Source organism: Malaya genurostris, chromosome 3 (genome assembly GCF_030247185.1).
Source record: "Malaya genurostris strain Urasoe2022 chromosome 3, Malgen_1.1, whole genome shotgun sequence".
NCBI classification, from domain to species: Eukaryota; Metazoa; Arthropoda; class Insecta; order Diptera; family Culicidae; genus Malaya; species Malaya genurostris.
The window spans coordinates 249,666,839-249,679,418 of record NC_080572.1 but is presented as its reverse complement, the minus strand read 5'-3'; the positions used below and the strand labels follow the sequence as shown (position 1 = coordinate 249,679,418).

The window sequence follows — 12,580 nt, the reverse complement described above, 5'->3', positions numbered from 1 at the left end:
AAATGAATGAGAAACTAACAGAAAAGATGATTTATTGGAAAAAAATACGCTCAGAGACAGGACTCGAACCTGCGTTCTAATGCATTCCGTGCATACGCACTACCATTTCGCCACTCTGAATCTTGATTAGTCACTCTAAAACGCCAGTTCGAGTCCTGTCTCTGAGCGTATCTTTTTCCAATAAATCATCTTTTCTGTTAGTTTTTCACTCATTTGGCTTCTCCAATATATGTTTCCGCTCAGTCATTGCAAAACCTTCATTTGCTTGCAAAAAATCGAGTTTCTCAAGAAGAGAAGAAACCCGACACAACGAATGTTTTTGATTTTTGCTAACACGAATCTTAAAGTTAAATGGATTGCAGCAACAATTTTGATGTTTGAATTCGTTTTTACATCACGATCTAAACTGAAACGTTGCTGTCAATAAACTTTCAAAGTCAGTGGCGCGACATGTGTCGACAAGTTAAACCCGTATTCGAGCGAGTTGCGCTGCGGTACGCTCCGTGCGTGCGGGTCGTGATTGAAAAATTCACTGCTCCAAAAGTATTAATCTTTCCACTCTGAAGCTTTGCCAAGATTGAGTAAAACCCCTAAGGCTGTTTCACATATTTCGTTCGAGTTTTGCTTGCACAAAATCAATCGATCGAAACCATACGAAAATTTTTATTAGATTAAAATATTACAAATCCCATTATTATTATGCCAAATGGCATTATGCTAAATGACCATTATGCCAAAAGACCAAACAAACACTAACATAAGCGTGTTATTTAGTAAAAAAATGAACTGGATGACAGATGATTTTTTTTAATAATGAACGATAATAAGGGGGTATTTTTGGTTATCGGTTTGAAAAAAAATCGAAAAAAGCAGCAGATGGTTTACAAGACTTCTACAAAAAATCGAAAGGATTTTTGTATGATGCAGGAAACGTAGACTGATAGTAATTTTCAGTATACTAGTGAAAACTGTAACTTTAAACATGATTTCTTTACAACTAACAACTACAGAACTTAATGATTGATATATCAATAAATTATTCACCATGGTTACAGGAAAAAAGATGAACTACTATCATGATGATACAAAGCAATTGGTTATCATTTTAAAAAGAAAAAAATGAGTTTTTTTCACCAAACTTAGTTTGTCTTGTAACTGCCTTTCTCCTGAGTAAAATGACACCTCAATTTAAGACGACTCGAACGGACGCAATTCTGCCAAGAATGAGAAGATGTGATTCGCCCAACCCTCATAACCAGAACAATTTTCAACATTTTTTTTAAATCCAAGACTTTTGAAAAGTTTAGATCTTGAAATAATGAACGATTATCGCGAAAAAACGGGAATACTCCCTCAAGTAAGATGCAGCTGAGTTGAAACCGTTTGCAAAACCATAGCTATGAAATAAAAATGAAATGGAAAGTCAGGCTGCTAAGAAGTAGTACCTCAGCAAATTGTTCTGTAAATTTTAATCCATTTAAGTAATTTTTTGCATATCTTTATTCACCTATTAGTCCAAGGCCGTCTGAAAATAGAATCCACTATCTGACATGATAAATAATATCACCAACCAAACCAACGGTCTCCTCCTTCGAATGTGACCAAATATTTTTGTGAAACCCCCGTCACGCGAACGTGCAATTCAAAACATAAGTATGGTAACCGTGAGCAGTTTCATCGTTTTAAAATCGCTTCGAATGTTTGCCGGAGCTAACCTTCTTTCCCAATGCCCTAGTCACATCAATCTTGGTAATTAGAACTGAACACATGTCTTGGTTCCGTAAGACGTAATTTTGACACTAACGATCAGTCTCGAAACTAGACCGCAAGGTTCGACTGTCATAAATTTGTCGCCGATTTGTGAAACGCAAACTTTTCGCTGAACCATCACAACCTCTACCCCTACCGATGGAAGTGATTCACTATCACCCGGTCGATTGTCCCACGTGGATGATTTGTACTACTATCGAGACTGAAGTCGCCCATAATGGACGGTAGAACCAGTCGAGAGGAACGGTCTCATGTTAAGGGTTAGCCAATGGGTTGGGACTGGTATCTTACGACCGACGGATCGAAACTAGGTACCAGTGAGCGCCATGGCAGCCAGTGGCTTGGATCACGTTTAATGATGTGTGGCTTTGTGGGTGTACGGAGAGGACGGAAAACCGCCGCCGAAAGTGCAACTAGTGCCGGCTGGGTATCTCAATGAAACCCTGCTGACAGATAATGAATGGGTTGACTTTATAGATGTGAATTTTGCTTGCAACAACATACAGATACCGCGGCACTAGTTAATGGAATACTATATATTTTACTAAATGATGGGTATCACGTGAAGACAGGCAAACTAGCGGATGGCCGCCGGTGGGCTATTGTAACCCCGGTGACATCGATTGCAAAGCTATTCAAATGCCAATTTATGTAAGCGATTAAATCGAATACGTCACCTGTTTGAGCTGCCACTGTAGTGTTTCCACTTGTGTCTGCAGGATCACAGTTTCTACATTCGAGTACATCCCTGCGGCAGTTCCCGTGCCGACATTCGCTGCACCTACTCCTCCACCGGCAAGCCCGAGTCCTAGGGTGGTAAGGCTGCTGCTGCCGCCACTGCTGGCACTGCTCCGTTCGCTACCGAGACTGCTCCGACCGATTCCCGTACCGCTGCCACCGTTCATTACACCGTTGATAGCATATCCGCTATTGGCGGCCAGATTCACCAGGCGGCGATTCTCTTCGATGAGATTTTGACATTCCTGGAAAGATACAGACAAGAACAGCGCCATTAGACTCCGTGCAGTCACAGTGGAAGCTGTCGAGGAACAGCTGCATCTGATCTTTTGATATATTCCGCTTCGGCGACAAGAGCGAAACGAACTGCACCACAAAAGGGTTTTGTTTTCGTGGGACAATAATTTACCATTGGAGTGCATTCGCGAGACCGTCATACGTTAAATCGTTGTTTCGTTTGCTAATGCCACGCACTCACAATGTCATGACAAATCAATTTGATTTTGATTAGGCTTTACTTTCTCATCGCGTGGGATTCATACCGATATTCCGAAGACCTTGATGGTTTCCTCTGTTCTAATGTTACTTTGGTAATGTTGGAAAAGAGAATCACTCTGCGCGTATGAAGATCTCTCCAAACCTTTCCGATCCGGTGCAGTGCCGGCACTGTTCCGTGCACAGATGGTAATATTCTTTCACACGTTTCAAACGGAACTGCGCCGGAACTGAATCTGATCGGAAATAGTCCATAAATGTTAATTTGCTAAATAAATAAATATAAGAAATACAACTCAGAATATATTCAGTGTACTGAACTATTATATGACAAACTATGATGCTAAATTTCCAAAATGTGTTGAACAAAATTTATCATTTTTGAAAGATTCTCATGAAATAATATCGGAATAGTCGTAGTCAGAGCTGATATCTATCAACTAGCAACATTGTACGATAAAGATTGGATAGCTTAAGTCACTGGACAGCTGCCAACCAGGCTCTACAAATCACCATGTACTGAGTGTCTGAGAGCCGATATGTCAAACTTATGATTTTCTCGATATTTCACTCGACAGGACGCTCATTGATCGCCGATGCAATTGACGTTATCTTCATTTCTCATGTTACTGCTTGATTACGATGTGACTAAAATAATTAACGGACAGCATAAAAATTGAACTTTTCACAGTACAGATTACAGTTGACGATTATCAAGGTCATTCAACATGACTGACAAATTTCAACTCTGGATGTAGTTTGTGTGCCCATTCGAAACTCGCAAACCACAATTTTTTTTTAAGTTGTATGAAGTTTATTAATGATGTGAAAATGGTTGTTAGTGTGGAACAAGGTAGGTAATTGGGTGCCGTATGAATTGAAACCAGAGGAAGTCGAACTCAGTTTATTCACATGTCTCAACGGTACAAAAGAAAAAGTTTTTGCATCGAATTGTGATGAAAAGAGGGTCCCTTACGATAATCCGAACCGTCGGACAACGTATAGATACCCCGGGTATGCATCACCATCGACGTCCGTTCAGAACATTCATGGCCTTAAGGTTATGCTCAGGACCTGGTGGGTGTGGTGTATTATGAGCTACTGCAACCAAGTGAAAGGACTACGGGAGTGGTCTAACAAAGACAATTGATGCGTTTGAGCCGACACGACAAAGTAATTTTGAAAAAAAAAAAACAATGATCGTCCATATGCTGCACAGTCGGTGAAACATATTCTAAATTACTCAAATGGGAAGTCCAACCCCATCCGCCGTATAGTCCATACATTGCTATTTCCGATTACTATTTGGATTCGGTCGATGCAGCTAGGCCTGGCTGACCAGCACTTCTCCAATTACGATAAAGAAAAAAACCTGTTTTAATCTAGCTAGTGGTGTAATGTTGCCTTTCTCATATTACTCATACCATCATAAATATTACTGTAGAGTTCTAAAAACAATTGAATATTGAATGGAAACAGGAAAGTTGGTTCGAACGTAATTTAGCCAAATCTACGAATCGAATCCATGGTAAAACCTTATTATTTAAATCTATAAGTTTGTGAAAATCGATTTGGATATCTTGAAGAAAAGTGTCTGAGATCCTTTTTGCAATTTTTGACCACTATTTACAATGCTTTCGATATCTAATTTCGAGGACCGGAATAGCCGATAAATGAATATAACCTCCTAGTGGAAAAAAAACAGTCCAAAGTGCGAAGTGTAATCTGCTGGTTTATGGCGTGCACGAAATTGAACAAAGCACGCTGTGTGAATCGTTTGTAAAGACGTGTTATGTTTTCTTCTCCCGTGCCAGCACGTACCGGCTTTGTATCGTCAATTTATATGGCGGTTTGAAAGCTTCGACACTCATCGCCCTGTAATTGCGGAGCCGGAAGTCGGATCTGGATGATGTTTCACAGTATCTTTTGAGACAATATGAGCTTTAATTCAAATCAGGATTTGTGAAAATCGGTTCAAGCATCGCAGAGATATCGAAGTGAGTTCTACTTTTAGAGTTGTTCTTCACCAGTTCCAGCGCTTCCGGAATAGAAAATGAGGAACCAGTACTGCCAAATTAAGTTTATATACTCACAAACTAACTAGTTCTGAATACTAGAAGAATTTATCGGTCAGTTTTATGAGATTTACGCTTGTTTTTGCCATCGTTTGTGAAATAATACTCATACAATTGAGGATTTTCCACTTATGTCATTTTTTAAATCAGTGCAGTATACTGGAGAGCTGTGCTGCACAGACCAATCGGTGAACCTGGCATCTCTGGATCTCAGCTATTCAAACCTCGGTAGCTGATGCTTTCAAAACTGACTAGTACATTAGAAACGATTGATTATAATTTAAGCATACCGCGTTGGTTCTTATTGTTGGCTCTATTCAAGGTTAACAAATTTCTCGCACACCTCCAACACCTTTCTATTGTTTTCACTAAACTTTAATTATCGATCACAAAGAAAAAAGATTGATTGGTTGCATTTGTTTTGTTTGGGCAGTCGGCTACCGAGAAAATAATAATGATTAATTTAACATTAATGAGTATTTTTTTTGTGTACTGCTTGAATTCGCTTTTAACTTAAATATTATATCCTTAGTGTGCCGAGTTGATTGCTATCCTCAGTTTATTGCAAATTTTATGTGCTTTTTGTTTTTTATTTTTTAGGTTTTTCAATTGCGGATGACTTCTTCTTCTATTAACTGGAACAATTTCCGAAATTTAGTTTTTAATAATTAAATAGAATTTTTACGCTTTTTCGTTGACGTTTCCTTCTATACTCAATACATTTTGCCTGTTTGTTGTACATAGGCTACGTTTTGCCTTTTCAAAATTAGTTTCAAGATATTCCGTCACTTTCTCGTATTGTATTTTGCTAGGGTGAGATTTGTTAAGCATAAAGATGAAGTATTCAATTGCTGTGTCAAATGCCTCATTTTGGTATAGTTTGAGAGAATAGGAAGAAGACGCGCTTTTTGCTTGTTTTTCACCGAATTTTGTTTATTTATTTAATATTGATTTAAACCGAATAAAAAAATTTTGTCAAAATGGTATTGCAGTGTTACATTTTTTCCTGCCATTAGTAGCAGAATAGATTCATATTGTTCATCTGTGATGAAGTAAGCGTTTCGCCATATATGCGTAACTTAACTTCTGGTTTTACATTCCGGTATAGCCCAATATTGCAAGCAAGAATCCTTAAACTACACCCAATAATTGATACATTTTCGTCACGATCGTTCACTCGGAAAATATATGTGGCACACTAAATTCTGCATTTCCTTCTATGAGATATCGGGTTCGTATGTTATGATGAAACCTCATAACTTCCACAAAGACTGTTCGTAAAACTCCTTCGCTATTATTCACAACCTGCAACTGAATGAAATTATACACAAATTACACAATTACAAATTCGAAATGCGAATTTCCTTTACGTTTTCAGTAAAAGAAGAGGATTGGTAAGTTTTCGAGCTGATAATGGCGTTCGCCGTATTCAATAAATTATGCTTAATTTGTTCTCGCATTTTCATTGAACATTGTAAACTCTTTACCAAAAAGTTATACTTAGCAATGAAACAGTGATATTTATAATAAATGGTTAGAATGGAAGATATCGTTAATTGTTCGATGATAGAACATATTTGATGGGATAGTTTTTTTTTCGTTACAGTCTCCTTTCAAACATGCTCTGGAAAAAAATATTTGATTTGGTATGAGATCCGACTAGCAACATCATTACGGCTTTTGTACAAAACAATCGGACACTGTGTATTAATTCTAAACGGTGAAGTAACAAAAAACAGTCAACAAAAAATCTCATTTATTTTTTGCACGCTCTGCCTTCGGCCTCAACAGTGTATAAAGCAATTCAATTTAAATCGCTAAGCTGACGCAAAAATTACACTACTTATGTAATACTTTCAGAATATTGCATCAAAATGCAATATCCTTTCTTGTTGTTTTGGACGTAATAGAGTGACGATTGGTTAACCACCGGAGAATGCGTACAACTACAGGTTATTTGGTTACTTGCTTTGTGAAAAACACCCATATTTTTTTTCATTTTCTTCACGTTTATTCTTTGATTTGTGATGAGCCGTTTTTAAATTTAAAAGAACACAATATATAATTTTTAACAAATGTTATGCACAGAAATCTAGCTTCCTGTAGAAATTTCTTAAATATAAAAACATATACCCTCTACCTTTCAATCTTTGAGTCGATAGGCATCATGAATTCGTCGTATTTTCCATCACTATGTTAATATTGCGTGTTGTTACACCGAAGCTCTTCTTATGGCTACGGCTTTTGCTTACTACAAAACTTGTTGCAGATGTTAAACAGATAGATGATGTTGAGTAAAATTTAATATTCAAAGAGAAAATTATCAATACGTTTCTGAATTGAATAAAATTGACTTGACTTCAATTGTGATTACTAATTCTAAGACAACCACAGGGGTTCTAATATTGAAATTTTATCACGTGGAAATGTGTTTAGATGGTGACTACATTCCGCGAGCGACCAAAATTCACAATATAATACAGTTTTCAAAGAAGCAATGATGATTATACATCATACGATACAAGAAAGTTATAGCATTCAGTAAAAAAGGTTAATGTTTTTGAATAATTTTATCGAAATAAAGTACTACGTTTCGGTTCACATTAAGGTTATTATTATTATTATTATTATTATTCTTCTCGATTGGATTTAAATATTCGGTCAATGCATTGATAGGTAGCAAATGACCCAATGAAAAGTCAGATCCCACCATTCGAAATATAAAGGTCTTCACTAACTAGCCATTACCCATGGGATATAAAATTGTTGCCAATGACATATTTAGTCCACTTAAACTAAACCATGCGCATCTACTACGCATTGTAGGATTTAGATCCCCAATTTGATTTTCCCTTAATAATGAGCGAATAATATGGTACATAAGTCCTCAAGTACATTTCAGGCATGAAGTATTACATCATAGTGATGTTATGATATTCTCGGTATATTAAAAAAGTTGGGTGTAGCTCGATATAGCCAGCATCTTCTTCCTTCAAATAAAAGTTGCTGCCGGGCGATAGATGCAAAAAAAATCCGAATAAGTATCATCCACAGGAGAGACTCGACCTTAAATCCTTCCCCTAACCGTGTAAATGTTCTACCACTTAGCTACTCTGATATGTGTAGGATGTGCAGAAGGGGGTGAGTGGATGAGTGGCATAGCTCTTGTGTGGATTGTGAAATAAGGTCAATCAGCAAGATAAAAGTTGAACTTTAACCGGCTGTACAAGTTATTATGTATCAAAGTAGCTTAGTTAGCTTTAATTGGCTCGACGGTAAGGAAAACGTTAAAGACACGAGTTCTTAATTTAAACGATATTGTGTTGCTAATTTTAAGTATTTTGTTGTTAGAAAAATGCTGACAACTCGAACCATCACAAGTATGACTGCTTCAGAGTGGCTGAAAAAAAGCCTGATCGCTTAAGAAAATAAATCATTTCTCATTCAATCGAAATAACAAGTCTTCGTTTACTTTGTCCAAGATAGCTAAACTGTGCCCAAATCTGACAAACGAGATATAGTCATCAGCCTGTTTCAAACAAATCTACTCGCCGCAACTCTTCAGTCCATTTGAGGCATTCGCCGTAAAATTACATGCACATATGCCACAACAAGCAAGTATCGGCTGCTTTCACATGCCGTAAACAAATGCGTAAACACCATTAAACGGCGTTTGCAAAAACACGAGATCAGAAGCTGGTAATTGCACTCATTCGACCATTCAGCAGCGTGGATCTGGATTCGTTTGATTAGTAACTAACGTAAGTACAGCAGCTTTTCCACCAGTTTATGAAACAATGAAAACAAAAAAAAACACAAACCTGCCGTCATCGCTTGCCGCTGTCATCGGGGAGTAGCGGAACGATAGAAGGTTGAGAAGGTAAGTATTGCTACAGACTGAAAACAACAAGATCCAATTGCTGCTGACTTTGTGCCGTGCAAACCCTAAACGTCTGAGGTCGCGCGTTCTAGATGAGTTACAAACCGGCTGTCATTCGATTCTTACGTCGCGATGTACCAAGCGAATCCCATAATGGCGCGCGCTCAGATTCCCTGGTGGAATGTGTAACAAATTTGCGTTTAATGAGCAAACTGGTTGTTGTTGCCAGTGAGACATGCAAAAATTGCTGGATGAAAGAAGTTTTAATTAACGAGACATTGCTGCTGAGCGCACTTTACGAGTCGTTGGCGTTGGACTGCTCTTTGTCCGCCTTTGGGTGCCGCGTCGGGGCTGATGATGCAAATGAAGATGAGTTTGTGTGTCTACTATACTATATGGCAAAAAATTGTTGAGATGAGAAACAATGTAGTTTCGTTGTCACTAAAGCTGTCAACTTGGGAAAGTAGATTTCAATTAAATAATTTCTTATTAAGTCATTAGTTACATGTTTTATTGTTTTGTAATTTTAGTGTGTTAGATTACAGAAGCAAATGTCGAAAGAACCAGCACTAGGTTTTGGCATCGTTATCTAAACAAGAGATACTTATCAAGGGTATATTCGTTTTTGAATAAATGAATTAAAACTGTGAGAAGCATGGTAATTGTTTGAAACTATTCTCTTCTTCGTCTTCTTCTTCCTTCGGATTGCTGTCACGTCACTTGTAGCAAAGTCCTGACATTACATTCCTTTGTGGAATTTGGCATTCCTGTTTCAACAGACTTCGCATCCGATTCTTAGCGTACAGAACTATTGACACTAAGAATCCTTCCAGGTCATACGACAAATGTCTTGTAAGACCAGCGTCCTATGCATTAAACTGCCAACCGGGCCTTGACTCTTGTCACTTGAGATGATACCGAATTGGATGACTTAGGCTATGTTGCCAATTAATTTCAGTTTATAGTCCAATGAACTTTCTTTTCACAAGACTACCAGCGAAAACCTCGCTGTGTTGCAACGTCAAGTCGCCAAAATACGGATAAAAATTCATTCTTTCTCGCTAAATACTCAAATTCTTACCGCACTGACACAATACAACGTGCTCACTCGTTAAGAGTTTCATCGGAAGTCCAAGAGTGTATTCTCAGATAGATTTTGTTTTTGTAAGTAAAATCAAGTCACAGTATTACATACATTCTGTACAACTGACTATACAAGCACTATTCTAAGTGTACTAGAAATGCCATGATTCTACTGATACAAAAATTCTTCTCGGTTGAGGTTCAAATCACTGACCCGGGGTCGTCTATCCGATCATTTTTTTAGATTTAAAGAGCCTGATTTGCGTGTTTTCTCAGTCATGCAAGCCAAGCATATCTACATCGATTCTCAATCGCCAACAGAATCCAAGCCGATTTATGTTATAAACGGTTAATTTTCTTCCAGAAATGGGAAGAAAATTTAGAAATTCCATAATTTTGTTTTTTTTTCTCTGATGAAATGTTGAGTTTAAACAGCTATTTTCAGGGCTTCAGATCTTTTTATTCATTATTGAAAAAAAAAAGTTTCAAGTGGTTTGATATATGAACTTTTATGTGTAAAAAGATAAATTTTGAAATTTTATTTAAATAGCAAATGGATTTTTTAAACACTTATGACGCGGTGTGAGTTTGGTTTCTGTTGAGTGTGTTTCCATAGAGATAGAACCAAGTGGCCAAGTAAAGCGAAGCATGCTTGGATCTTCTAGTCAATTGGGCTATCTCTTCATGTGTTTTCATATGCAGGGTAGTTTAATTGGCAAAACAATTTACCCGGCTAGAAGCTAGCTACGGGTTCGAGTCCCGTTGCATTCGCATGTCATTTTCCAATCTGTTTTCCTCATTAGATATTGATGAAATTTAAAATAGTTTTTTTGGAGAAACCAGGTTTTAAGTCTGATTAGGTAAAAATTCACTTAACTCCGCGCAATACACAAAGTTTAGTTCACAGGTTTAAATAAAGCTCTAATAAAAATGATTAAATGAGGACTGTGAATTTCATTGATTTCGTTCCGATTAGTAACTTTTAATCAGATCGTAGATAATACACATAAAAATGATATAAATTAAAGGATACGTACCGCATGAAAAACAAAACGAACTTTCGCATAACTAATTACATAATTTCGAAAATTCACATAGAATCCAGCAGACTTCGGTAAATTCGCTTGAAAAATAAAACAAATTCCAAAGAGTTGTATAATACAATAGAAAAATATTTTAATGCACCTAGTCAAGTAAAGATGCCCTTTTCATAATCGTTCAAATTTAAAATCAATTTACATGTCAGAGTTTTGTTATCTTCCTCACAAAAAAGGTTATATCATCACTAGAAAATATGAGTTGAGGAAACTGTCATACACTGAGGTCTTTTTTACGCGATTTTCCGAAGTTACGCAAATTTTCAAAGTTATTCGGTTTCCTTGTTCTGTCCTAAAAATGCACGAAGTAATCAGATCTGGTGTTGCTCTGAAATTTTTTAGAGTCAATATTTCTTGTTTTATTTAAAGCATCAACATAATTTTTTGTACACGTTATCGGAGATATGATCGCCACTTTGTGATAGAATTTTCAATATTATGTGACGATCACAAATAACTCGAAACAAAAATCAGATTCATTTCATTTTAGCCTGTGTGGTTGACTCGTTCAGTTTTGAAATTCAGTTTCCAAATTCAAGACCAGAATTTTCTTTTTCATTTCCAGAGTTAGCTCTAAAATCCAGTTCCTCGTTCAGAATCCAGGGTCAGCATCGAGTTCCTGATTCTAAGGCTGGATTCTGGAGCTGATATCAGGTTTTTGATTCAAAACATGGATCTTGGAATTAAATTCTACATTTCTAAATTAAATATAGCAAAGAATTCTGGAAATAACATTGAAGTTCATACCAGTTTTCAGTTCAATAATTCCTGTCCGGAATTCTGACTTGGAATGCAGTTTCTATACTCAGATAAAACTTTCTGAATCTAAGTTCTTAAGCAGAAATTCTAGAACGTCAAACGGGAATCCAGGACCAGTGTTCATACCCAAAACCCAGTTATATTCCCATAAATTAAGTTCGAAAATGCAGATCTTGAATTCGGTTCCAAAATTCAGTTCCATAAAACACAAAGAAGTTTAACCCAATTCTGGAACTAGATTTTGAGGATTTTTAAACTAATTTTTCGAATCTGGATTCTAGATTCGAATTCGAAAACTGAATCCAGGACCGGAATTCTGTAACTAAAGTTTAGAATGCAGTTCCGCAACAGAATCCTAGTCTCGAATTCAGTTCCAAAACTCAATTCCAGAACACAGGTTCAGTGATCAGTTCTACAATCCTGATCCAGAATTCAATTCCAGAATCTAGCATCAAAATTGAGTTTTAGAATTCAGGTCTAGAATTCAATTCCAGCTTTCGGATCCAAAACTCGGTTTCAGAATTGCAAATCCAGAATTCAGATTCCTTAACATAAAAAAAGTTGAATTATCAATTTTTTCGTATTCACGCCAGCCGTTTATGTCTCTGACATTACCCAGCCACCTTTTTTCCATCCACACATTTTCCAGAAAATGACTAATGGTCCAGTTAAAATGTGTTAGT

The 12,580-nt window shown here is 36.9% G+C and overlaps 1 protein-coding gene across 4 annotated transcripts in view; it reads right to left on the bottom strand.

The window, feature by feature from the left end:
* LOC131438628 (uncharacterized) overlaps positions 1 to 12,580 on the bottom strand; it is a 289,451-nt gene that overhangs the window by 15,630 nt on the left and 261,241 nt on the right. For all 4 annotated transcript variants that reach the window (XM_058608762.1, XM_058608763.1, XM_058608764.1 and 1 more), the window contains one exon: positions 2,448 to 2,753. In XM_058608762.1, coding sequence (XP_058464745.1) covers positions 2,448 to 2,753 — 306 coding nt within the window. The remainder of the gene's footprint in view (positions 1 to 2,447; positions 2,754 to 12,580) is intronic.